The sequence below is a fragment of the Megascapheus bottae genome, chromosome 19, assembly GCF_031878675.1.
Source record: "Megascapheus bottae isolate mThoBot1 chromosome 19, mThoBot2.hap1, whole genome shotgun sequence".
Classification (NCBI taxonomy): domain Eukaryota; kingdom Metazoa; phylum Chordata; class Mammalia; order Rodentia; family Geomyidae; genus Megascapheus; species Megascapheus bottae.
This window is the reverse complement of record NC_143527.1, coordinates 46,645,972-46,673,511: the sequence shown is the minus strand read 5'-3', so window position 1 is coordinate 46,673,511 and position 27,540 is coordinate 46,645,972. Positions and strand designations below refer to the sequence as shown.

General features: G+C 39.7%; 1 protein-coding gene across 1 annotated transcript in view; it reads right to left on the bottom strand.

Annotated features, from left to right (window-relative positions):
• Positions 1-27,540, bottom strand: part of Piezo2 (piezo type mechanosensitive ion channel component 2) — a 367,270-nt gene that overhangs the window by 281,831 nt on the left and 57,899 nt on the right. The window contains exon 2 of the mRNA XM_090353510.1: positions 16,604-16,699. Within this exon, the coding sequence (XP_090209636.1) occupies positions 16,604-16,699 (96 nt within the window). The remainder of the gene's footprint in view (positions 1-16,603; positions 16,700-27,540) is intronic.

Sequence of the window (27,540 nt, the reverse complement as noted above, 5' to 3'; positions counted from 1 at the left end):
GACTCAAAGAAGCTGAGCAAGTATGAAGCCCTGAGTTGAAAGTGTGTAACATGTATGAAAATAGAATTAGAAAAGTTGAAGGGATGGTGGGGTTGGGATAGGTGGAGGAGAATGACAGAGGGCTGACATTGTTCAAGATGTATTTCACTCATAAACTGACATGTTGAAATGAAACTCTTTGTACAACTACTTAAAATAATAATAGTAATAAATACATAAAAGTATATTGAAACAGAAAAAGTCAATAAAGGAATAAATATGGCATCCCCCCAAATGGAAATGGCAAGTTTTTGATAAAAGTTCTAGGTTGTACCATTGTCTAAGTTGCTACAACATAGCCCACCTTCAGAAATATTCCAATTATCATCTTAAAAAATCTGACAATGTGACCATTCCATATTCTCAATCCTTTCTGTCACTCTAAACCAACTCATGTGAAATGTGCCCCTGATCTTGTTTGGGGGGCTTACTCCACAATTGCCCTGAGGAGAATGCAGCATGAGGGTTCTGGGAGCCTCTACATGCAGAATGTTCAACATGCTGTCAATGCTGAAGAGCGGGTTTTGTGTGTCCTTGCTTAAAGACCTAATTTCATGCACATCACTGATTTACACTATGCTCAGTCAACAGTGCTGATGCTCAGTCCTTGACACAAGGGCCAGACATAGTCTTCCTCCAGTTAGGAACAATTGACACCTTCCAGAATTTCATGAGGCCACTTTAAACCGTGAAATCACCAGAAGATTTTCAAAAGAAAAAAATGGTGAGAGCCCAAGGTTTCTACTGATTATGACAAATGAGGGAAACCATTGAACCTATGTTCCTTTGAGTCTGGCTTACTTCACTTAATATGATTTTTCTAAGTCTTTCCATTTCCTAACAAATGGGGCGATGTCATTCTTTCCGACAGCAGCATAGAATTCCACTGTGTATAAATACCACATCTTGTTGATCCACTCATCATCTGAGGGGCATCTGGGTTGGTTCCTTATCTTTGCTATGGTAAATAGTGCTGCAATGAACATCATTGTGCTAGTGGATTTAGTATGTCCTTGTTTCTGGACAATTGGGTAAATGCCTAGTAGTGGAATTTCTGGGTCATAAGGGAGCTCTATGTTTGGTCTTGTGATCAACTGCCATACTGCTTTCCATAGTGGTTGAATGAATTTGTACTCCCACCAACATTGTAGTAGTGATCCCTCCTGGCTACATCCCCTCCAGCATCTGTTGTTATTAGATTTCTTGATCCTGGCCATTCTAATTGGAGTGAGGTGGAATCTTAGAGTTGTTTTGATTCATATTTCTTTTATGGCCAGAGATGTTGAGCATTTCTTCATGTGCCAATAGGCCATTCTTATTTCTTCTTCAGTGAAGACTCTCTTTAAGTCTTTGGCCCATCTTTTAATGGGATGGTTGTTTCTTTGGAGGCTAGTTTTGTAGTGATTCAATTTTTGACCTGTTGATATATTTTAGATATGAGGCCTTTGTCCGTTGTATGGTTAGTGAAGATCTTCTCCCACTCTGTAGGCTTTCTAGTTAAGTTGCAAGCTATGTCCTTTGCTATACAGAAGGTTTGCAGTCTAATGCAGTCCCACTTATCCAGACTTTCTCTGATTTGTTGTGTTTCTGGGTCCTTATTAAGAGATTTACAATAGAACAAAATGTAGATACATAAGGCCATATAGTGTGAAGCTAAATGAAATTACCTCCAGGATATAGAAACAAAAGCCATATAATGAGTGATTGTTGTCCTTAATGTACTATGTTATCTCTCATCTCTTTTGCTGTCCCTTGGTTATCTCATATTGTTACAGTATTTCACCTTGTTATCTGATATATTGTATATATGCTTATTTGGTTATTTGAAATTGGATAGGGAAGAGGGCAAAACAAGATGAGGGGCAGGGATGGGGGGAGGGAAATGGGGACCAAAATATGAGAAAGGGTATCAATGTTTGTGAAGTAATGTACCTTCTATCTGGTGAATATAATGTAACCCTTGTATTAATTACAATAAAAATATATGAAAAAAACAAATGGTGAATGACATAGAACCCTCCAGTGGGGAGTGTTACCCAGGGTCACCTGAGCTTGGAATAGGAGCTTTAGGTATGTCTGCTGGTGTGGTTCTGTGCATGTCCACCAGTGACCTTGAGAACAGTTTCAGGGTTGAATCCAGAGTCAAGAAATCATTGCAGCACAGAGGTTGTGATTTCAGAATGTAGATACTGAAATGCCATCTGTAGATGTAAACCAACACTCCAGGATTTATCAGCTAGACATTGAATTTATAGATTGTGAAAACCAGATGCTTTGTCACTGTAATACCTAACCAGTTCCTGGTATTTGGAAAAAATAAATGTCTTAAAATTTTAGGTTATCTGGGTGCTGATCTGTAATCCTGGCTTCATGAGTTGGAATTTGAGGATTATAGTTATAAGCCAGCCCATGCAAAGAATTCTGTAAGACTTATCTACAATGAACCAGCAAAAAGCCAGAAGTGGAAGTGTGACTCGAGTAGTAGAGAACCAGGCTTGAACGAAAAACCCAAGTGAGAGTGAGAAGCCCTTAGTTCTAGCCTCAGTACTACTCTCACAAAAATAAAATTTCATGAGATGAACCAATCACTCGATACTCTATCCAGCCCCATAATGTAATGCTTTTCTAAGAACCTTTCTGTAACAAATTACCCTGTGAATAAACATACAGAACTTATGTAATCAATTTCTATCAGGGTGTTATATACAAATTAATTTTAAAAATGCTTTAATTTCCAAGATAACCACTCCCTAATATCCTTCTTCCTTCCAATTAGCTAGTCTCCATTCCCAAGCCCAACCCAGCCTAGAATCATTCCCCTTATCCCCTGCTATTATGTATGCAGCCTATAAAAAGTCTTGGTAAACATTTAGGCTGTTGAATATTTCATGAGCAACAGATGCTTCAATGATGGAATTGGTTCCTGCTATTCAAAGTACCAGCAAGGTGTCCACTCACTTGGAAAAGGAGGCAAGTGTGGGCTAAACCTCATCTTTATGGAAAAGCAGACAGCACAGCTGTCAGCCTTGACTCCACCTTTCTAGTTCCCTGGCTGTCACATGGGTCTGGTGCTAAGGAAGAAACTCATTTACCATCTGGAGCATCAGCAGCTAACTAGTGATTGCAGAGAGGAGGAGAGCAGAGTGCAAGGGGTACCTGTGGGGAGGCCCCTGCTCCAGCTCTGATCGGTGCCCTCTGAAACTTCACTGTCTTTTGATCTCACACCTCCTTCTACTATCCATTTTCCAGGAAGGTAACTGTACATCACTTAATCATTTATTCTGCATGGAAAGGTCTCTCCTAGATTGGAGAAGCAGCCAGAAGTCATCAGTCAGAGGAGAGCAATGATTTCCTTCTTGCTGTGGTTTGGATGTGAAGCGTATGCACAAAGGCTCCTGTGTGGAAGGCTTGGTCCCCAGGCAGATGACAGGTGATTGAATCATGACAGTGTTAACTTCACCAGTGTGCTACTGGGAGGCAAGGACTGGTGGGAGGAAGTAAGTTACTGTGGCTATGCCTTCGAAGGGTTTATTATCTCTGTCCGTCTGTCTGTCTGTCTGTCTGTCTGTTCTCTCTCTCTCTCTCTCTCTCTCTCTCTCTCTCTCTCTCTCTCTCTCTCTCTCTCTCTCTCTCTCTCTCTCTCTCCCTCTCTCTTTGCTTTCTGGCTGCAATGAGGTGAGCAGCCTCTGCCACACTCCCCCTGCCATGATGCTGCTCCTCACCTCAGGATCATGGCAATGGAATCAGCCAGCCATAAACTAAAGCCTCTGAAACCTCTAAGCCTCATTAAATCCTTCATTTTTATTTCTCAGAGCAATAAAAATGAACAAATATACCCTTTCATATTTCCTTCAATACTGACTGAATCCACATCCAAAGCCTGACTAGTTACATATGGATGCCCAATTGTTCAGTTTTCTGTCCTGGAAAGATACCAAGCATTTAACATGAAATGAGGACAAGAAGCTGAGTAGTTTAGAGGTAGTAGAGCTATATTCAGATCCTGAGGACACAGAACCTGTCCTGTTTACTTTTACACATCCAATGACCTACAGAGAAGATACCAGGAAATGTCTGTCAGGTGAAAAGCATCATTGTTTGAAGAGCTGATAAACACATTGATTATCAATATATGTAATCTGGTCTATGGTATTAACAGGGATACCTTTAAATAAAAGTGGAAGCATTCACGTAGTTTATCATAGTCAAATATGACAAAGTTGGAGACTTCTGAAATCTTTTTCTTTCTCTTTTGTATTTGCCGTAGTGGTATTAGGGCTTGAATTTGTGGCCTGCATGCTTGCTTGGCTTTTTCAGTGAGAACAGTCAAAATCATTTCTTTAGTTATAAATAATAACATGATCTAAGGTTTCCTGAGCTGAAAATCATAGAGCAGAAACTCTATTTTGCAAATTTTAAGCTAAAATGGATATTATATCTATGCTACAATAAAAAGGCACAAAAACCTAGAGGTCTCATCACTGATCTTATTAAAACTTTCAAGAAACATTTAATTCTTTTCTTACTATCCATCTGATAGTGGGCTGATATGATTGATAATAAAACACCTAATAATTTTCTCAATTAAATATTTTCTTGCCTTTTGCTTTATTATGACATAGTAAAAACACAGTAATAAGCCAAATGGCCTAAGGACTATTTGTAACAAAAACCAGATGCATGTAGTTCTAAATATCTGCTACTATTTCCTTTCTTATGTCTAAACACAGCTTTACAAGTTACAGACCTCTTTGCCTCTTTAAGTAGGCAAATTGAAAGTCATTTTTCTTTCTTCAAGGTGCCCTTAGATACTCTGATTACAAGTATCCTGGGTCAGAACCTTGGGATGTGGGTCCTTTTTGTGTTTATTTTAGAGGCACACATGTGCACAGGGGGAGGGGGCAGATTGTTATAAGGTTAGTATGACTTCCTCATTAGGAATGACTCCTGTTCAGACCTGCGTGTAATAAGCACACTTTTCTTTTCTAGCACTAGGACAGCTCTGACAACTGTTTACAAAATTGAGCTTCGCCTGCTAAACATTTCACCTAGTCATGGTTCCCACCACAGTGCATGGAGGCTTTTCTTTTCCTGCTCTAATTCTATCTCCCAAATACTGGAAAAGATCCCAAGAAACAGAAAAGACACACAATTAGTAATAATGCTACAGTGTAAATGCAAGCAAATGCACCATAGGAGATAACATTTGCTCCAAGTAGTAAAGCACAAATTATGGGTGGCAGGGGTGGGGGGTGGGGGTGGGGGTGGAGCCCCAGAGAGGAAGGACATTTCAGAGATCTAATCCTTGCAAAACAAGGAGGTAAAAGATCTGCACGTCTCCACCAGGTGACATTTTGAAACGTTGTTGAGGGTGGAGCCTGCAGAGCCTGGCAGTGTGTGGTTATGCTGTTTTTTTACTGCTTTGCCATCTTTCTGGCTTCAGCAAAGAACATGTTCCCTCTCCAAGTCCCACCATGGTGCTGAGAGCTAAACTAACATCACAACTGAGAAGAGATGACAAGAAAAACACACAGAAGCTAAGCACAGATGGTGGCTCACACCTGTCATCCTGGCCACTCAGGAGGCTGAGATGTGAGGATCATGGTTTGAAGCCAGCCCAAATAAGAAAAAGACCATGAGACTTTATCTTCAATTAACTATTAAAAAAAAAGCCAATGTGGAGCTGTGGCTCAAGATGACCAACAGCGTTGAGTAAAAAAAGCTCAGGGACAGTGCCAGGTCCTGAGTTCAAGTCCACATATGACATGCGCACGTGAGCGTACACACACACACACACACACACACACACACACACACACACACACAGATTCATGGAGGCACCAGAAGTCCAGGCCTGTCATTTACCCCTGTGAATGTCATTCTTCATGCTAATGACCTTTCAGAACAAAGGTTTACAACATTACTATGCTCCTTGACTAAAAGGTCAACTTAACTTTTAGAAATAATTACATACCTGTTATACAGATTATATGATAATTACACAGACCTTTGCTGTGTCTCTTTGAAGTTTATGTCTGACATGAATGTTTCCTATATGAGTGAATCCGATGATAATGCTTCTGAGATATTCTTGCCATAGGATTGTGAGTAATGCTACCTAGAAGTAGAGTCATCTTGTAATTTGGAGAATATTTTTTCAACTAGATGCCAATAAGAAAATGAACCCCACTAAAGACTAAGACCTGCTCATCCACTTCAGCCTGCAAGAGCACACATTAACCATGATGGCTGCTTAAACCAAGTAAAAGTGAGTCAAGACTGTGAACAGCTACTGAAGCAAAAACTAAAAATTAAGACCCAATGCTTCAGTGCAGGAACAAGGAAGTGTCTATTAAGTCTTATGGAAGGGTTCAGCATGGACCATGAAAATAATTCCTGATTCATAGCACAGCAGTAAGGCAGGAATCCACACTGGCCAAATGGAACTGGTCATACACACCAGTACTGGCATTGAACTCATTGTCCCTCAGCTTTTCCATTGAAGACTAGTGCTTTTATTTACTTACTTATTTCGCTGCCTGTACGGCTTGAACTCAGGCCCTAAGTGCTGTTTCTCAGCTTTTCGCAGAAGTACAGCACTCTATCACTTTAGTCACAGTTTGATTTCTGACTTTTTGTTGGTTAACTGGAGATCAGAGCCTATCATACTTTCCTACATGGGCTGGCTTCAAACTTCAACTTTGGATCTTCGCCTCCTTAATAGCTTGGATTACTGACGTGGGCCATCAGCTTTCACTTTCTTAACAGGTGTAAAGAGACCCAGCCATGTTAAGGAGTGTTCTTACAGCTAAGTCCATAATGTTTTTCTATCCCAGGAGGGCAGTTCTTTCATTTTTCTATCCTTAGTAGAAGACAATGTTACGGAGAATGGAGTCAGTATAGACAGTTACACATAGTCAATGGGCATTAATTACCCACTATCACTAACAACCTCAGAGAAAGCCTTGTTCCCATGGACACCAGAAGCTGTGTTGGTCATTTTGGAACCATTTGACTTTTATAATCAATAAATCAAGCAACTCAGTACTCCCTCAGGATGCTACATGCTTACCTAGGTATCCCACTTTGCTTCAATATGTGAGATCTTATGTATTCACCCATGCACCTATGTCTCTTATGAAAGTTTACAATTTTTGTTTGACATACATTTGCTGCATGTATCAGAAACAGTATTCTCATTCAGCCCACTCTCAAACCTGCCTGATTCATGATGAGGAGTGACCTTTGGACATTTGGCTTTCTACTAGGTATTCTAATGTTTGTTTCCTTAGAAAAGGGACAGGACTAATTTAATCATCTCTTTCCCCCCAACTTGACTCCAGATGCTTAAAGTCAGTTCTTCATACAAGGATCACAGTTATTAACATGCAGTACATTCCTGATGAACTCTGAAAACAAGTGCTAAGGATTACATTTATCAAAGAGACTGAAGTAAGGGAAAGACTAGGTCTAAGTGAGTCACCTCATTTTCACAGCCATCTTGTTGCCTAACCTGGTGATGAGGGCTGTCCACCCAAGCTTCCAAGGTCTATGGTAAGCCAAGCTACCCTTTGAATTGCAGATAAACCCTATGATTTAAACCTAGGGGGGATCCTCCTCCTGCTACCTCTCTCTTGGTGCCTTTGTTTATATCGGGGCTTTGTTACCACCTAAGCATGTCGATTTTGATTTTAAAAGTTTGGTGTAAGTTCTGGGCTGCTGGTCTTTGACACAGGAGTCCACCTTGAAGTAGCTGGCCTTTTTTCATTTTTATTTTTTATCAGTCATGGGACTTGAACCCTGGGTCTAGGCACTGTCCCTGAGCTCTTCAGCTCAAAGCTACTGCTCTACCCCTTGATTCACTGGTTTTCTGGTGTTAACTAGGGATGAGTCTCATTTTCTTTAGTGCCCAGGCTGGCTTTGGACCATGATCCTCAGATCCCAGCTTCCTGAGTAGCTAGGATTACAGGCATGAGCCACTGATACTCGGTTTGTGGCTGGCCTTCTAATAGACTTCCAATATGACCTTTCAAAATGTGGCTTCTCTACTTTCTTGTGACTAGATTTGTGTCTGATTTACCTTACCAAAAAATACCAATATCATTTGGATAAGTTGGTAGTTTCCAAAGATAGTGACACAAACAAAGCCAGCACTCATGAAGACAAGACAAAGCCAGCACATGTGACAGGCCTCTCTAGACAAAGCCCCCCTTTCCTCACTTCTCTATCTGCTTCAGTATCAACAGAGGTTTTGTGAAAGCAAGTTTTTCAATGAGTAACTATTGAAATGAATAACCACACTTAATATGATGTGTGGTTGCCATACATGAATACCTCTTTATCTGCATCAGTTCCCTTGCAAACATGCACATCCTCTCTCAGACCCAGGTGCTGGAGCCTGGTAATTAAATACTCAACCACCATGTATTCATTAGCCTACAAATCCACACAGGATTTGGCTTGGTCAAGAGTCAGTATGGCTCAGTGAGCACCTGTATGTCCTGGGGTTTGATTCTAATCCACCTGAAACCACTTGAATTGGGTCTCTCCATCCCCTCCTCTCAAGAAGCTGCTAATGCACCCACTGCAATCCTATCCACACCTGCCCTAAGTGTTCCCGAAGGCCTAGCCTCCAAATATTGGTTCATCTATAATATGGGGATTTTTGATGGTCATTTTTGAATAATGTAGGAGCTACCTCAGAGGATGGCCTTGAGAATTAAAGTAATAAACATGTGGGAATAATTGTACGTGCTTAGTGGATCCTACCTTGGGACCTCCATATGTGGATCAATTAACCTAAATGTTATTTAACATCTAGAAGCAGACACACCTTGGAAAGCACGTAATTCATTACTAATTTAGAAAACATCAGCACAATCCTGCTGTGAACACCAACTACACTTATGTAACTGAGAAAGTAATCTAAAAGTCTAGCACAAAAAACGTCTAGCACATACTCCAGCAGCAATAAGGTTATGCTGCAAATAAATGAATAAAATTTAATAAAATAAAATATAAATACATATTTACTGGCACTTACTATGGCTTCTTCTAGATCATTTTTAAATATTTACATGCCAACCAAACTAAATGTCAACTGATGTAGTCAGAGTGTCATAAAAGTATAAGGACCTGGCCACATATCTGGATAAAGGACTCTGTACCTCCTTTATTTGCAACACTTGAGCTACTTGTAGTTGATTTTATACTAATTAAAATTTGTTGTTCTTAATCCCGATGAATAGCACATTGCTTAAAACTAGCAAGAAGATATTAATTTTCTCTCCTACAGTATTATATGCTGAAATAAAATGCCCATTGCCTTAAATGAAAACAAAAGACATTTTAGCTACCTTAATGTCTTCAATTGTTCATAATCCTTATCTTTACTAAATTTAACATAGTAGAGTCCCAGAACCTGTTAGATCCTCAGCTCAATCTCCAGATGATTGCTGTATGTAATAAACTATGTTTCTGTTACCAAGCTTAAGTAGTTGAGCACTCAACTAAAGCTATGTTCACAAGTGCTTCTAGAACACTAGGTTCTGGAGACAAGATTCATTCATTCTATACATCTTTATTGTTCACTATACCCCAGACACTGTTTTGGGTTTCTGACATACAAGAGTAAAATCAAAGCAGCCTAATTTGCTAATCCAGACTTTACACACTAGGGGGGAAATACACACTAAATAAATGTAGGTGAAACTTTAAGTGGCCAAGAGATCAAGCCTTTGTGTCAGAGTCATTCTCTAGTGCATATAAAGGGTAATTATTTTCTTTCATTAACTCTCCCACTTTGGTGGTACTGTGCTTGAATTCCAGGCTTTGAACTTGCTAGGCTTGCCTGTTTGAATGGCACATTATTATCCTTTGTGTGGCACCTTTAGTTCTGCTTTGTGCTGTTTATTTTGGAGAGAAGAGTCTAGGAACTTTTCTGTCTAGGCTGGTCTCAAATTAAGACCCTCAAGAACTCAGACTCCTGAGTAGCTAGGATTCCAGTTGTGAGACATGAGTGCCCAGTAAGAGTATTTACTTTCAACCTGCATCTCTCACCTTATGGGTGGTATGAAATAAGGATTAGCAATGGAGAATCTTGAAACTGGATATGGTAGAGAGAATCTGAAGCCTATTAACAGAATTTTCAGTGAGATAGCTTATACCATGAGCGCCATGCTCGATGGATACAGGACTCTTGCCTGAAGAGTTCAAGGGTGAGGACATCCAAAGCAAGGATGGGCTAATGTGGCTATGGCCACAGAGGTGAGGGGCAGGAGGAGGGAAGTAACTATGTGTGTGTGGTGTGACCACAAGTGTGACCATTTTGTGTCACCAAGACCAGATAATTTACAAAGCATAGAAGTTTATTGGACTTATGGTACTAGAAGCTGGAAAGTGCAGAGCAGGGCCCCAGTAGCCGCTCTGCACCAGTGAGGGTCTTTCTGCTGCATTATACCTGGTGAAGGACATGGGATAGACAGACAGACCAGTTGTGCCGGCTCTGGACCCTCTTCTTCCTAAGATGCCACTGCTACACCAGGACGGCCCCATCCACATGGCCTCACTGAACTCTAATTACCTCAGAAAGGTTCCATCTCCAAATACCACTAACTTATGAGCATGGCAGATTAATGGTGCCAGCTCTATATGCTGTGTGTGTTATGAGCCAAAGACCCCGAAAAACATGGATCAAGACAGAGATGGGAGAGGCTGCAGACCCAACCTCCTGAGGCTGTCTCTGAGTCATTTTACTGAGAGGAACAATGGAAAGGCATCCATTTAATTTGTTCCAATGCATTGGATCAAAGATAGCAAAGGAAGAGATCCATACTCCCATTGAATCCTTTTGCACATCCAGTGAGACTCTACCCAGCCAGGAGAGGCACAGAGGCTCTAGGATCTGTGTAGCCAGGCTGCCATGGGAGGTTGCATATGGAAAGAAGCTTTAGTTTAAATAACATGCTAGAGCCTTAATTTTGACACTGAGTGGGGCTACGGTGGACTGCTGAGAATAGTGCTCAGGTGACTGGAGAGGACCAGCTCCAGGAGGTAGGTCTAAGATAGTCACAGGAGGGACAGAGCTGCTAGTGGCTGGACCTCAGGTCCAGGTACTATGGAATGGGAGCACCAGCAATTTCAGCTAGAAATAAATCTTGAAAAAAAGAAACTCGGTTCATAGCATGGAAAACAGAAGTACAAACAGAGCCTGGTGGTGTTAGCAGAAATGGAAAGAAGGATGCTTCTAAGATGGCAAGATTTGCCATAAATTTGAATTAGTACAAGAGGTCACCCACTCAAAATCTAGGGTGACACATTCTAGCCAGAGGGAACTACACAGTATAGATTCTTGATCTAGTGGTAATCCTATAATAGAACCTCTGAGACAGGATGGTTTATAAAGCAGAGGAGCAGATTCCTTACCATTCTGAAGGCTGGGAAAGTTAAGAGCATGACATTAACCTTCAACCAGGGCCTTACTCCTGCTTAGTGTGACATAGGCTGTGAATGAGACGAACTCATGTTTTTACAGGAAGTCCAGACCCTCACCACTGGCCTTAATTATTCATGAGAAGGTTGTCCTCACGTCTCCCCATCTCCCCTTAAAAGCCCACCTCTTAGTGCTGTTTCCATGACCACGAAATTTCATCATGAGTCTGGAAAAGTCATTCAAACCATGGCACGCAGACCATGGCACCAGTTCAAAACTATGTGAATTCTACAATTAACGACTGTTTGTGCAATAATTTTATATTTTGTTTAACATTATATCTGTTCATGTGATCTCAACAAAGCCTAGTAATCCTGAAGAATGTGAGCCTCCCATTGCAAAAGGGGAAAACTTAGCAGAGGGAACTGGCATCCAGTCAAATGTACTGTAGGCTGCAGCTGGGAATCCAGTGGAGCCTCAGCTACTGGACCCACACTGAATGTACTTGGAAACAGGTACAGAGGCTGATTTCCTTCTAGGCCTAGGCTCTTGTGTGGACTCCTATCTCCAGGGTTCCCAGTGCTCTGATGGCTGGATATCTGTAACAATAGTTCCTGCTTCAAAATGCTGGTGAGTCTGGGTCCCCAGAAACATAGCATAGCAGGGTTTTATTTGGCTTACAGCAATCTACCACTGAGTAAGAAAGAAGAACCCCCAGATGCGTGCATGGAAAAGAGGTGGTTTGCACTGGGCATCACCTTATGGCATGCTCTGGATCTACAATGGTCTTCCACATGTTTCCCAGTCTTACTGCCATGACAGCACACATTGTGGTCACTGGGCATGGCTGTTGCAGCAGAGACAGGAGAAGCTATGTAAACTGCCTCCTCAGCTTTTGTCTTCAGCCAATTCTGTGGATTTGGGGGAGGGAGAATATTGAGGCTTGAACTCAATGCCTCACATTCTCACTTAATTTTTCTGCTCCACTGCCAGCTTTTTGTTAGTCCATTGGGGATAATCTCACAAACTTTCCTGTCCCAATTGGGTTCAAACTGTAATTCTGAGATCTCAGCCACCTCAGTAATTGAAATTATATGCAGGTTAGGACTGCGGGCCCTCGTCTCTTTTATTCCTCTTTTTTGCATTTCTCAGCCATAACCTGAAGAGTTTTTGCCTAATTCTTACACTCCTTGACTTGATGTACAGGCCATAAGAAGGGAGTCCAGTTGTCTGCTGACCAAAACCTCTGAAAATATAAGCTAAAGTAAACCTTTCCTCTATATAAACTGACCTTCTCAGACATTTTGTTATAGTTGGATAACTAATATAGCCATCAATTCCCAGAGAAGGATTTTGCTGTAAGTTGTCCCCCAAACACCTCAAGGCAGCTAGGAAATGAAGCTCTCACCTGTGATGAGAATTCACATTTACATCGAAAGCATCCACTGTGCACCACCTCTCAGAAGAGATTTTGACAAAGTAAACCAGTCTGCACGGAAGAATCACGAACTCCCATTCTTGAACAACCAGGAATAATATTGTAACCAGTGAAAACAAGAGTGGAGAGAAGCAGAATCTCTAGCAACATCTACTACCAGACACTGAGAAAGTAATGGATCATTTCCTGATGGCCTGTCACCTCCACGTGATATGGTCCACAGTGAAGAGGGCAGTTAAGGCTGTGTGCACATAGACCCATTTCCCTCTATGGCTCTAGCAGCACTCTGCTATTACTGGGTCACTTGGTTCCCCAGTCTGCCTGCCTGGCTGATGTCTTCCTGAAATCAACATTCCCTTTGGCTTCATGGTTCTTTCATCACTTTTAATAACAAATTCTCTGCATTAATTTCTCCATTTTTAAAAGTCTAGAGTGATTCCTGATTTCTGATGAACTCCATGTACAATTGTTCTGATATAATTGATGTAAGTGAGGTAATTCTGTATTTGATGATCTTTGTCATTTAGGTGAAGTATTTATTCTTTGGTGAGCCCTTGGGAGTTTACATGGTGATTTTCCAGCACTGGTTAACTCTCCATCACTCTAGGTTGGAAATATGCCCAGGAGACAGGTTTCTTCCTAGCTTCACCAGTATGTAATGGGCCATGTGGCCAGCAAAGATAGACAGATGCCACCATTACTTAATTGAATATGCCAGGTCATTCTTCAAATACTTTATAATTACCTGGCAGCCTAAGTTTCAGCACTCTTCATTAAATAATACACATGTATTAGGCATATTGAATCTGAAAGCAATTTTATCACCCTAATTTGTGTATGCACATGTAACAAAGGATGAAACTCAAGGCCTCACATGTACCAGAAAGTTCTTTACCACTGAGTTACATCCGAAACCTACTGTAATATTTTAAAACATTAAAAAATATTTTAGCATATAACTTCACCTCACCCTCTATCCTCTCCAACACAGTAGTCTGAGGCCTCACAGTATACCCATTCAACCTCAGGCACAGTGATAACATGTCTGCTCTTCAGGTCTTCCTCATCCTGCTAGTCCTAAGAGATCAAAAGAAGTGGACATTTCTGGCCTACAAAACCGGAATTTTTCATTTGGAGTTAACTTAATGACTACTCATAGTAACTCAAGGACTAACTAAAACAAATACCATCTAAGTTTTAGCCCAAACAGTTCCCATGTCTTATGGCTACACTGAGAAAGTTTAGTCACACAACCAAAAGAGGGAAGTATCTGGTAACATGGACATGTGTGTCTCCCCTTTCCAGTTCAGGGGATCTGTGTCAATTTTTACCAAGTCCCAGAAAGGCAAGATCTGAGACCATGCCTATATGGTTTCCTGAGACAGATTCAAATTTACTCTGTGAATTTAGGCCCAAACCAAAGGAACCAGAATTCAGGGCTTCTGATAGACGGCAAGCTTGCCTGTCTGAGAAATTTGCATGAGAGGAAACTGATCAGTCCAAGAACTTGAGGACTGGAGTCCCCTGAAAATCACAAACCTCACTCACCGTATTTTGTCTATCAATGTCTGTCGTCTGATAGAATCTTTCAAACACAGCTCCTATAAATGAACAGGTCATACACCTTATGTGTTTGGGGAAAAAATGTGTGATATCCTTCCTGGATGACTCCAGGAAGGGATGGTTGCTATTACATCAATAAGCAAATAAACAAAGTTATACGGATTATGTATCAGTCATAATTTTTGGCACTGAAATGTAGGAAGAGAAAAGGAAACCACTGAAATGCTGTTCCCAGTTTTTCACTGAAACCCCACATGTGTGCTTCCCTCTTGAATCTGTTCTTATTGATGAGACCCAGGACACCACACATGCCTTAAGCTTTGCTTACACTTTAAGCATTTGTGAGTGATGTGGTAACATCTTTCCTCAGTTCGGATCTGCATCCACATATGGACTATCTGGGCTTGGTTTTTCACTTTAGGTTTTCCAGAGAGGGTTAGTCCCAGTGTTTCTAGACTTAATCTAGTGGGCACTTCTAAAAACGGTCACACATTCACATTCAGTGATGTCAACTTTGGGATAAAGGAAAACTCAGGGGCTTCCACATCAATACGAATAGGAAAACCCAGTTGGATGATCGTCAGAGAAAACAGTGGCAGTCCATTCTCATACATAAGCAATAGGTAGTTCCGTTGTATATACGGAGGTACTCATTTTTTTAAAGCATTGTATTCTCAAAGTTCCAGCCCTGAATAGGAGTTGCTTGTAGCTTATAATCTTGTTTCTGAGGCCAGAAATTATTCTAGTTATGTTGAATTTTAGGAATGAGTCTATGGTGGTTTGATAAAAATTTGCATAAACTCCCATTTCTCCAGCCTTTCTTAATGTGTATTAAACATTTAAATAACTTAGAAGAGCCATTATAGGTTCTTCTTGAGACAGGAAAATCAACATGGCATCTGGAGTCATAACTACCAGCGTGAATGATCATAAGATGCTTTTTAAATTCAATAATAAATGAGAAGAGTGGAAACAGAAGGAGTCATTATTTTCTGTTCTGTGTACACCATGGTCTTTGATTATTCCCCCAAAGCATCCGTGAGTAACAAGGAAATCACCATGTGTGACCTTTCCCATGACTCCTTGCAGGTTGGGTCAAGCCCATTTCCCTTTCCCTTCATGGAAACACATAACTGTTTTACTTACCTATGGACTTGGTCCAGGTCCTTACTTCTTATCATGGCACTATGTTAGCTATACTGCATATTGACTTAACTTGGGAAGATTGTTTCTATAATTGTACAAGGACTTCAAATTTTAAAATCAGATAATGCTTCCTACTGAAGTATGAGCTTCAGAAAATAAAGTTATGCTTTTTTTAGGGCCTTGAAGTTCTTGTTAGGCACCTGAGAAAAATTTTAAACTTTATAGAAACATACTTTAAGAACTACATATACAATGCAACCTCTCTCTTACATTGAGTAGTCATAATTAAGAAATCTCAGCTGCCATATGAAGGGGGTATGACAGGAGCCAGGTTTCCTATCCCCTTCTCCTACTGAATAGCTTAGAAATTCAAGCACTGCTCTGCTTTTTTTTTTAATTACTATATTCTTTCCTGAAACCCAATATGTAAATGCATATACCAATATTGCCATGCCATCTGCCTTTGACTTAGTCTTAACTAGCCAAAATATTCCAGATGTACTGCCAGGACTACTAATAAAGATCTAATGGGAACTTACAAAGGCAAAATAGCTGTATAAGTGACACAGACATGACCCGCTCCCTCCTAGACCACCCCTGCTGTACTTTGTTTCACTGAATACAGCAAAACCCAACATCTTGGATAAGGGCAAGAGCTTATTATCCTAGTACTGGGGAAGCCAAGAGAGCAGGATCAAGAGTTCCAGGCCAATCTGGGATTCACAGCAAGATCATGTGTCAAAAAGGAAGGAGGGAAGAAGGGATGGAAGGAAGAAGAAAGGAAGTAAAGAAGTAGGGTAATAAAAGGCATGATTCTAAATAGGAAGCACTGAACACTGAGACACATTAAACTATAATACCCTTGTACAATCTTTGGAAGTTCAGAGAAAATAAATTAAAAATTAAATGTAAATTTATATCCAAGGATTCCCACAAAATACATTCCAGCTTCACAAACTGTATTATGGAATAGTAAAGTATCTTACCTTGCATTGTTGCTTTCGTTGGTTCTGAGAAGAGAGGAATGAGCAAGAGGTAGATAAGGTAGACAAAGGACAGTCCATTGTATCGGAATGCACATGCTGTGATTAGGAAGAAAAGATAGGGAATATATCATTAATAATGACAGGATAACAGAATCTAGGGTGTATATAATTGCTGCAATGGTATCAGATATTACTGGATTAAATAGTATCACTTCCTATATACATATGTCAATCCCAAAGTAATTTCCTATTGATTTCATGTTCATTACTTTGAGAACAATGTGAAACAGGAAATTAAACACCTGGTTCCCTATCATTAAACCTCAGTAGGAAGTATGGCAATTAAGTTAGAGGAGCAACTAAAATCATAGCAGTGACAATATTTTTTTTTGCAAATCCTGAGGCTTGAACTCAAGGCCTGAGCACTGTCCTTGAGTTTTCTCAAGGCTAAAGCTCTACCACTTGAGCCTGGCTTTTCTTCATATATTTTTTATTGTAATAATAGAAGGGTTATATTATATTTGCCAGATAGAAGGTGCATTAATTCACATACATTGATACCCTTTCTCATCTCTTGGTCCCCATTTCCCTTCCCCCCCTCAGCTTGTTTCCCCCCCTTCCCTATCCAATTTCAAATAACCAAATACAACAAAAGCCATATAATGAGTGATTGTTGTCCTTAATGTACTATGTTATCTCTCATCTCTTTTGCTGAGCCTGGCTTTTATCTATGGCTATGGTACCCAAGTCTTCATGAATGCTAGGCAAGCACTCTACCACTAGGCCAAACTCCCAGCCCCACAATAATTTTAATATAGACAACACAATTATGTAAGTTATGACATAAACCTAAAATTCTGAAAGAAGTATGAGTGAAAAGTATAGATATTTAAAGTGCATTGCCATCAGACTGAGATGATCGCAATCGAGCTTTCAGACGCTTTCAGTAAGTTTTACTGTAACCATAAGGCAAAAGCCAGCAGTAGATTTACCAAAGTTCAGAGTAGGATATATCAAAGCATACCACTCGAGAAAAGTCCTCAAAACAAAAGAGAGACGAAAAGAAGGTAAAGAATTAAGGCTACGAACAACATGACAACAGTGAGCATTCCTCACCACGGGTGTGAATGTGTTAAATGCTACAACCAAAAAGTATAGCTAAACAGGCACTGTACTGCTTACAGGAGGCTCATTCCACTTTTAAGGACAGACACAGACAAAAGGTGAAGAGATAGAGAAAGATATCCATGCAAAGGGCAATGTGAAAAAAAAAAACAGAGGTAGTTATACTTACATAAAATACAACTTTATATTTAAAATACAAATATAAAATGAGTTGAGAAAGATCATGATATAAGAGCACTTAGAATGTAAAGTAATTGAGGACAGGTGTAAAACAAAAGAGGGCCTGCAATATAGTAATAGCTTTCAGCAATGGACAGATCATAGGGGCAGAAAATCAATGATTAATGTCAGACTGAAACTCAGTCAGTGTTAGACTCTATGAATCTATCAGATAGAGACAGCAGCAAAATCACATTCCTCTCTGGTACCCATGAGATTTTCCTAGACAGAATGTATGTCACAATCACAGGCTCATGCCTGTAATTCTAGCTACTCTGAAGGCTGAGATCTGAGGATCATGTTTCCAGCCAGGAAAATCCATGAGATTTTTATTTTTGATTAGCTGACAGAAAACCAGAAGTGGCACTGTGGCTGAAACTGGTAGAGCTTCTAGCCTTGAACATAAAGAGCTCAGAGACAGTACCCAAGCCCTGAATTCAGGCCCCATAACCAACAACAATAATGAAAAAGAATACATGCCCTGCCACAAAACAAGTTCTCAAACATTTAAATAGAGTGAAATCTATCAGGTACCTTTACTAGCCACAATGAAAGGAAACTGGAAATCAGTATTGGGAGGAAAAGTTTTTAACTTATAAATACATGGAGAATAAACACCAAGTTCCTCAACTACCAAAGAACCAAAGGAGAAATCTATAAGGAAAATTCTAAAATATAGTGAGAAAGTTGAAACACAAGCAGATCCAAATTTATTGGTTACAGCAAAAGTAATTCTAGTAGAAAAGTTAACTAAATTCACAGAGATAGAGATAGAGATAGAGATAGAGAGAGAGATAGAGAGAGAGAGAGAGAGAGAGAGAGAGAGAGAGAGAGAAGGAGAGGGAGAGGGAGAGAGAGAGAGAGAACTAATTATGTAATATTATACCTCAAGGAACAATAAAAAAGTCAAAGTAAGCCCAAAGATAGAAGGAGGAAATGATAAAAATCAGAACAGAAACAAATGAAATTATAAAAATTAGACTATAAAATGATTAAAAAGTGAATGAATCTAATAGTTGTTTGTTTTGAAAAGATAACCTTTGTTGAAGGAAAACACAGAGAAGACTCAAAAAGAAAAGAAAGAGACATATCACACAAATAGAAAAATTATGAGATGAAAACCCATCACCCCTTCCCCCCATGGGCAGTCTGGAGGAAATGGAAAATTCCCAGATAAAGGCTACTAAAGAAATAGAAAATATAAACACACCAAACATAAGTAAAGCAACTGAGAATGTAATTAAAGTGGCTTGTCAAAGAAAAGTATAGGTCCTTAAGCCTTCCCTGCTTGTTCTACCTAACACCCACAGAGAAACAATGGCCATCTTTCTCAAGTTCTAAAACTTTAAAGAAGTAATTCTCCTGAAAGACTGAAGATATGTAAATATATTACTAATGTTCATAGACACACTTTGTATCCACAAATATACCAACAAATTGAATTTAATGGCACTTTCAAAGTTTCATTCAACAAGATCAAGTGGGCTTTTCCAAGACAGCAAGGATAGTTGAACACTTACAAATCCATAAATGTGTAAATAACATGAAGGATAAACCTACCTGACCATCTCAAGGATGCAGAAGAATTTTAACAAATTCCAACTTCCTTTCATGGTCAAAACTCTGAGTAAATTAACTGTGGAAGGAATGATCCTCAATATAATAAAACTCACATAAAATCCCACAGCTAACAGAATACTAGACAGTGAGAAGGTAAAATCTTCCCTGAAAGAGAGCATATACAAATATATGAAACATGTGTGTGTCTGAATCCCTAAACTTGTCACTAAAATTTGTTAGAATTTTTGAAAATCAGTTAGGTTAAATAATGCAATCCCACTTCTTAGCTAATATTGAAGTTTCTTCTACTAGAATGCAAAGACTAACTCATTCCATCAACAATGCTATGTGCTGGCTTAGGATATAACACACAGAAAATGGCGAGGTCAGAGGCCCTACTGCCTTCATGGGTGGGACAAAGAAGAATAGGCAATATATTAAAATCTATGATATGCTCGAAGTATGTCAGTAAAAAGAAGAAAAGGAGAGAGGACAAGAACAGATGATGGGAAGGTAGGCTATAGCATTCATTAGAAGTAAAAAAGTAAAGGAGTTTCAAGATAATATGATAGCTCATTCCAGAGTAGAGAAGGGGCAGAAGTAAGCAAGTAATCCTGTTGATCTTGTAAGGGACATGCCAGGTGGTTTAGCCTTTGCATCACAAGTCCCCAAAGGATGCAAGTCTGACCATTCTGGAGTGCCAGACACAGCCCTGAAGAAAGCATAGGTGTGAGCAGAAACCTCCCAAGAACCAGATCTCACAGGTCCTTGCAAAGTGTCCAAATCCTACACTGTTTACTTTGAATGGTGCATAAAGAGATTCTCCCCATTCTTGGTTTGAGGCTCCAGCTCCACTTCCTACCAGGACCCACCCTGTGCTGCTGTCCACCTGAGTTATCTGCCCTCTCTGTGCAACTGCTCACTGACCCTGCCTCAGACACTATCCCCTGCAACCAGACCGTGTCAAGCCCCCTCTCCATCCCACAGACTGTCATGAGCACACCCTACTGCAAAGGAGTGCCTCTTCCTTTGAGGGTCCTCCAGCACATGTCCTACTTGTCACCAAAATCATTTATTCATCTTGGCATCTACCCAGTTTCCAAGACTGTCTGATCCATCCAAAGTAGATGAGTAAATAAGAGTGTAATCAAAAACACTCATGAGTATCTATGTCCGTTGGCCTCCTATCACTCTAACTTGAGATAATCAACTTAAAAGCAGGAAAATGTTTGCCTTGTCTAAAAATAGCAGAGGTATAACTCTGGGAGTATGACTGATGGCATAATATAGTGTTGAATGAGCCCATGCAGAGGTGGTCAGGAAGCAAGGGGAAAGACAGGAAAAACGAGGGTCCCAACATCCTCAACAAAAGCAACACTCCAATGACTTAATTTCCTTCCATAGGCCTCACCTCCTAAGAGTTCCACCTCTCCCCAGCAGGGCCAGGGAGTGGAGACCAAACCTTTTAACACATAGGACTTTGGGAAATATTCAAGACCCAAATTATAGCGGTATCTAAAAGAAATTGTGGAAAATCAAGGTTTGCAGCATTTCTGGTGACATAAACACACCCCAGTTTGGCATGGCATACAATAAAAAGTCAATAACAGTAAGTTTTCTTTGCCTTTGTATTGAATAGATTCATTGTCAATGTTAATATGAATAGTGTTGCCAAATCGCATAATTCTGTGAACTTCTGGGTCAAGAGCAAAATGGAAGTTTCTGCGTGTGTGTCATTTGAAAGAGAATCCATGGTGCACGTACATATCTTTACTTGTGGTGCCTTACAACCAAATGCTCAATGTCAAGCCCAGAACATGCACTTCATGTATGTTACTTCATGTAGTCATGGCACTTTATTTTATACGTGGAATGCTCTCTCTTTTCACATATGAAGAAGTGGCCAATTGTATGTACATGTGTGTGGGCAGCATCAGTACTGAGGCTTGAACTCGGGGCCTCTAACTCTCAGTTGGCTTTCATGCTCAAGGCTGGCACTGTACCACCTGAGGAATACCTCCGCTTTCAGCTTCTTTGCTAGTTAATTATAGGTATGAGTCTCACAGACATTTCTGCTCAGACTTGTTTTGAACCATGATTCTCACATCTCAGCATCCTAGTAGCTAGGATTAAAAGCATGAGCCATGGGCTTCCAGCTTAGAAGCCTGGTTCTTCTTTTTTAACCAGAAAATGCAGAATATTTTATTGATTTTGAATAATAGTACTATTTAGATTATTTCAAAATGTATCTCTTTGGAGCTGGAAGTTTGGCCTAGTGGTAGAGTGCTTGCCTAGCATGCGTGAAGACTCGGGTTCAATTCCTCCATACCACATACATAGAAAAGCTGGAAGTGGTGCTGCAGCTCAAGTGGTAGAGCACTAGCCTTAAGGAAAGCCCAAGGACAGTGCTCAGGCCCTGAGTTTAGGCCCCAGGACTGGCAAAAAAAAAAGTGTATCTAAGGGGTACAGCAGCAGCCTGGAGCTGAAATGCTCAGAGACAGTACCCAGGCACCCAGGCTGAGTAGGCCAGTTCAAGCCCTACAAAAAAAATGTATCTATTCCCCATACATATTTTTCCTGATTTTCAATATATGTGTATATATAAGTATATTGATTCATATATATAAACATATATATATATGTGGCTCTTGTGTGAGCAACATTAAGTCAAAGCAGAATTAATCTATATCAACAAAGTTTATTATAAAATGAACTAAATTTAGAATGTTTAAAGGATGGATTTGAGAAAATTGCGATATTAACTAAATTGTTAGACTAATGTCAAAATAAATTGCTTCTGAATTAAGTCTTGAATTGTGCACGTGTGTGTGTGTGTGTGTGTGTGTGTGTGTGTATTTACTAATATTGGGTTTTGAACTCAAGGATAGAAGTTTGGTTCTTGAGTGATCCCAAAATGCATGACCCCAACACCATAACATATATATATATATATATATATATATATATATATATATAGTGCACATCTTTTTCTCCCCTTAAATGTCAAAGTCCTGGGGAGGCCAGGACCAGAAACTGTCATACATCCTCAGGGCTTAGCACCAAGTCTTCCTTGTACATAACAGCAAGGATTCTGTGTTGTTTTCTTTTTCAATGTTTCATAACCATATCCAGTTACAGCTTCATAACTATAATTGTAGAGATAGGAGAATGTCTATTTGTGTGTTTTTCCATATCACACCTTTTAGCTATCATTGATTTTGTAGGCTGGGTCTCATAAATTGCTTCTAATTACTACAATACAATAAAAAATACTAGGATGCAAAATAGAGGTGCAAAAGTACTGTAGTGCCGGGGCCTACTGGCAGCAAATTGGGGTTCCTGAAATAGGGGGCAGGGACTGGAAAAAATAGAAGAGAGACAAACACATCGGGTCCAGGAGGTCTGCAGCCCAGGCAAAAACTGCCACGCCCGTTTATTCTCAACTCAAAGCTTATATCCCTTCCGGAGACCAGGGCACTCCCAGGTGTTACATCCAGATGGTTAATCAGGGAACTGTTGGGGGTTACATTCATATGGTAAATCTCAGATCAATAGAACAGGAGAAGGCCAAAAAACAATAAGACAATCAAGCAATTATCTGATGCAAATCAAAGTACAGTTTGATTCCACTCTTGCTCCCAACACTGTAGCTCTGTTTTGGGCATCCCTCTTCTTTCCTGCTCACACTGAAGAAAGCTCACCACTATATGATGAGTTATCTTGCAGAGTGTCCAGGGTGATGAAGAACAGAAATCCCCAGTCAATAAACAGCCAATAATCTCATGTATAACTTGTAAGAAGTCCTTGCATGGCTATCTGCTGTCCTGGGTGTTCTTCAGCTGCCAGTCCATGAGGGAAACTGAGGCAAAAGACTCAGCTCTCAGGACTATGGAGACTGTGCCTGTTTGATAGGTCACTGCTTGGCTAATTATATGTAATAACAGGTAAATAATATCCAATCTTTAAAAAAATGGAATTCATTTATTTTTTTGAGTAAAGGAATCCCATTCACCTAATGACAGGGGAAAAATTACTGGATTTTTTTTTGTATGAAGCTGCTGCCTTGGAGATATCTAGGCCACTGAGGGCATTATGTTGTATCTAAGTTAAGTTACCCCCATCTAGGACAAAATATGCCTTTGAACATGGCAAGGCAGCATCTTCACGCTAGAAAAGCCTTAGAAGGCAAACCTTTCTTCTTCATCAAGAATGATGTGCCTTTGTCCAGGACCTGGAGACTAAGTCCATCCATCACTCTTCATAATGAGCCATCCTACTCCAAAGCACAGTGTTCTCTAAGCCCCACACTCTCCAGGGCCTCTCAAGCCAGCTGCATCTCTGTTCACTGTCTGCAGGATGTTGCTGTTGGCAGAGCATTACGAATGTTCGAAAGGAACAGATGATTCGCTTAAGCAAAGATGCCCTATGTCTCCCCACTTGCAAGTGGGTTTTGCCATTCAGAAGTGTAAGGAAAATGCTTCAGAAGGAAGACAACTTGGTAGTTTCTTTAAGTAAAGACCGTGGTCAAGCCTAGAGGTGCACAATTAAAATCCAAGATGAACTCATCAAATGTTCATGCTTGTAATCTTAGCTAGACAGAAGGCTAAGCTCTGAAGATTTTGAGCATTTATTCACCCTAAACAGAAAACTCTGTAAGATGCTGACTTCTTATTAACCAGAAAAAAAGTTAGACTAGAGCCTTGACTCTTGACTCAAATGGAAGAAGACCAACCTCAAGTGAAAAAGCCAAGTGAAAGCTCAAGGCCCTAAGTTAAAGCCCTAGTAGCAGCATAGAACATACACACACACACACACACACACACACACACACACACACACACGCACGCACGCACGCACACACACACACACGTGGGTACAAACAAGATAATGGTGCTTTATAATGTCACTGCTTGAGCTATTAGCATTTCCATTTGCCTTTAATTACTTACATTTTCTAAAAATAAAAGTTGGCATGCAATTTTGAAAAGAAAACCTCTGCAAGTAGGAAAAATGATAGCCTTCACGTGGACAACTTATAATTTCTTAATAGATGAACGGGAAAACCCCTTGCAAATATGAAATGGTGATGACCACATAACATTTATATAAAAGTACATGTCCTTCATATATAATGATTTCCCTATTAGCATAATATGATCCCAAAGAAATCTATAGTACTTCAAGATAGTAATTGTATTGTTAAAGGTAAATGTGCTCAGCTCAGAGATGAATTTCTAGCATGATCAAACACCATCTCACTATTAATGGCAGGCAAACAAGCCCTTCTGTGTTTAGAACTCCCTTTCCACTAAGGACATTTTAAATGCTCTTTCTCACTCCAAAGAGTTTGTTTATTTTAACAGTTGCCAGCGGAGTAGATAAGCTGATACACATTACTCTGAATAAGCAGCCCCCATACCAAGTGACAAAATAGTTGTCAATTCAGCTATTCTCAAAATTCCTGTTTAGTTTTTTTTGTAATATTTTTCTTTCTGTGCTCTCAAGCAGTCAATATCTCTTCTTTAAATGGTGTCTTCTCAAGATTATGATGATTTCACTAACTTTTAAAAAAGAGAAAGAGAAACAGCTGCAAAGTATTTACAATGAGACAGGAAACAAATTAAACAATCATAGATTCTCCTCAGGGAAGTGAAAACTGTCAAAGAAACTGAAGACAGGAAGAAGGTGTTGTGTCACCTGATTCATTCTCTATGTGCATAGAATTATGTCCCCATTGTGTGTTGCTGTGCTTTACATCCTGCTAATACTGCTTCTCAAAAAGTGACACTCAGGGGATTATGGACAGTTGAGACAGAAGCGGACTTTACCAATATAAAAATTAGCATTTATTTCAAAAGAGATGATCGCAGACTTTCCCACTATCCTTTACAAAGGCCAAGATAGAGACTTGCATGTCTTCTTCCACCATGGAGTTCCTATCTGGCATTCTTCATGCACACAAAAGAACACTCAAATATTTGTGACCTAAAAGATTAATAGAAAAAGAGAAAATATGCCCTCACACTTGGAAAACAGCATCCTTGTGCTTGAACTTTAAAACTTTATCCAGAGATAGATGAAAGCTGAAATTATTGCAACAAGTGTGTCAGTCCAACATTGAGTCACTCATTTATTATATATATATATATACTTGTAAAAACAGAAATATTATACTGCACATTAATTTTGTAAAATTTGCTAATGCAAGGTATGGGGTTAATTAATTGAATAAGTGAGATCAGGAGGGTCGAACTTCAACATATTAAAAATCAAGTTCACAAAGCCTTTCTCAATAGCTGGGTGAAATGATGCACACGTCTTCCTAGCTATTTTATGCCCAGGCCATCCCAGGCTTAAAAATTTGCAAGATTCCATCTCAACAGAAAGAATCTGGGCCTGGTGACATGAACTTCTCATCAGCATTATAGTTGAGGAAAAAAGGGGAAAAAAAAGAAAAACTGGAGGTTCAACATAGGAAGTAAGAGCCTACCTGGAAAGTAACCAGTGGAGAAAGGGGCTGGCATGGCTCAGCAGGACAGAGCAAACCTAGCAAGTACAAGGTCATAAGTCCAAACCCCAGTACTAGGAAAGAAAGACAGATTTTTAAAAAATTGTTATGTTAAAGATTAAATCTAGGAGGGTTGTGGGCATGCTTCACTGCAATTTTAAAAAGTTTTAAAAAGGTAGGATTGTGTTCTATTCTGTTTTCTACAGCAGTAGATAACAGTTAAACATTAACAACATTATTTAAATCCCTAAACTCATCTTGATAAATTGAACAGTTTGCATGAACTTAAAAAAATAAGCATTTTTCTCTGTTAAAAATATCATTTGATGTTATGGACCATTTTGTAAGCCTATTCAAAGAAGTTATTGTATTTAAAGCTTAAATCCTTCTGCTCAAGTTCAACCTTGAACATGCTACATAACTCTGATATAGGAGAAAAGCAGCACAGTTTGCACCTCATGATAATAAATGAGGAAATATAGCTCATATATAATTTAAGCTATGTGTACATTAAATTTGAATTTACAAAAATGGAGGTATAGCTTGGTGGTACAATGCATGTTTAGCATGTGCAAGGCTCTAAGTTCAATTTCTAGGAACAAAAAAAATAATAAGGAAGGAAAGGAGAGAGAGGGGAAGACAGAGAGGGGGAGGGAGAAAGAAGGGAGGGAGGGAAAAAGGGAAGGAGATAAGTGCAGAAATGTTCATTGGACTCCATTGCCAAAAAAAACAATAAAATCCAGGTGCTAATGGCTCATGTCTGTACTTCTTATTACTCAGAAAGCTGAGATTTGAGGATCATGGTTTGAAGCTAGCCTATAGCTAGCCTATAGAAAAGTCCCAGAGACTCTTAACTCTAACCAGCAAAAAGCTGAAGTGGAGGTATAGCTCAAGTGGAAGAGCACTAACCTTGAGCTAAAAGACAAGAGCACAAGGCCCTGAATAAATACTTGTTTAAATCATAAAAGTAAAATTTCCTGGTGGGATGCTTGTAGTATTTTTGGCTCAGTCCTTGGTGTTACTATCAACTGTGCACTTGAGTAAACTTGAATATCAGATAAAAAATCTGATATTTCCTAAATTTCCAGAACTAAATGTTGTATTTTTCCTGGTTTATGGGTGCACTGGATTTGGTAACTGGTGCTTAATGGTTGAGAATTGTTTTTTTCCAGTCTTGGGGCTTGAACTCAAGGCCTGGGCACTATCCTTGGGCTTTCTCAACGTTAGTGTTCTACTGGAGGCACAGCACCACTTCCAGCTTTTTCTACATATGTAGTACCAAGGAATCAAACCCAGGGCTTCATGCAAGCTAGGCAATCACTCTACCATCAGGCTACACTTTCGGTCCCAGTTTCAGGACTTTCATAGTGTAGTTACTTTGGTATCAGAACCTACCTCCAAGAAGTCAGTAGAAGTCATAAGCCACTATAAGACCTCCAAGATATTGAAACAAAAGCCATACAATGAATGATTGTTGTCCTTAATGTACTATGTTATCTCTCATCTCTTTTGCTGTCCCTTGGTT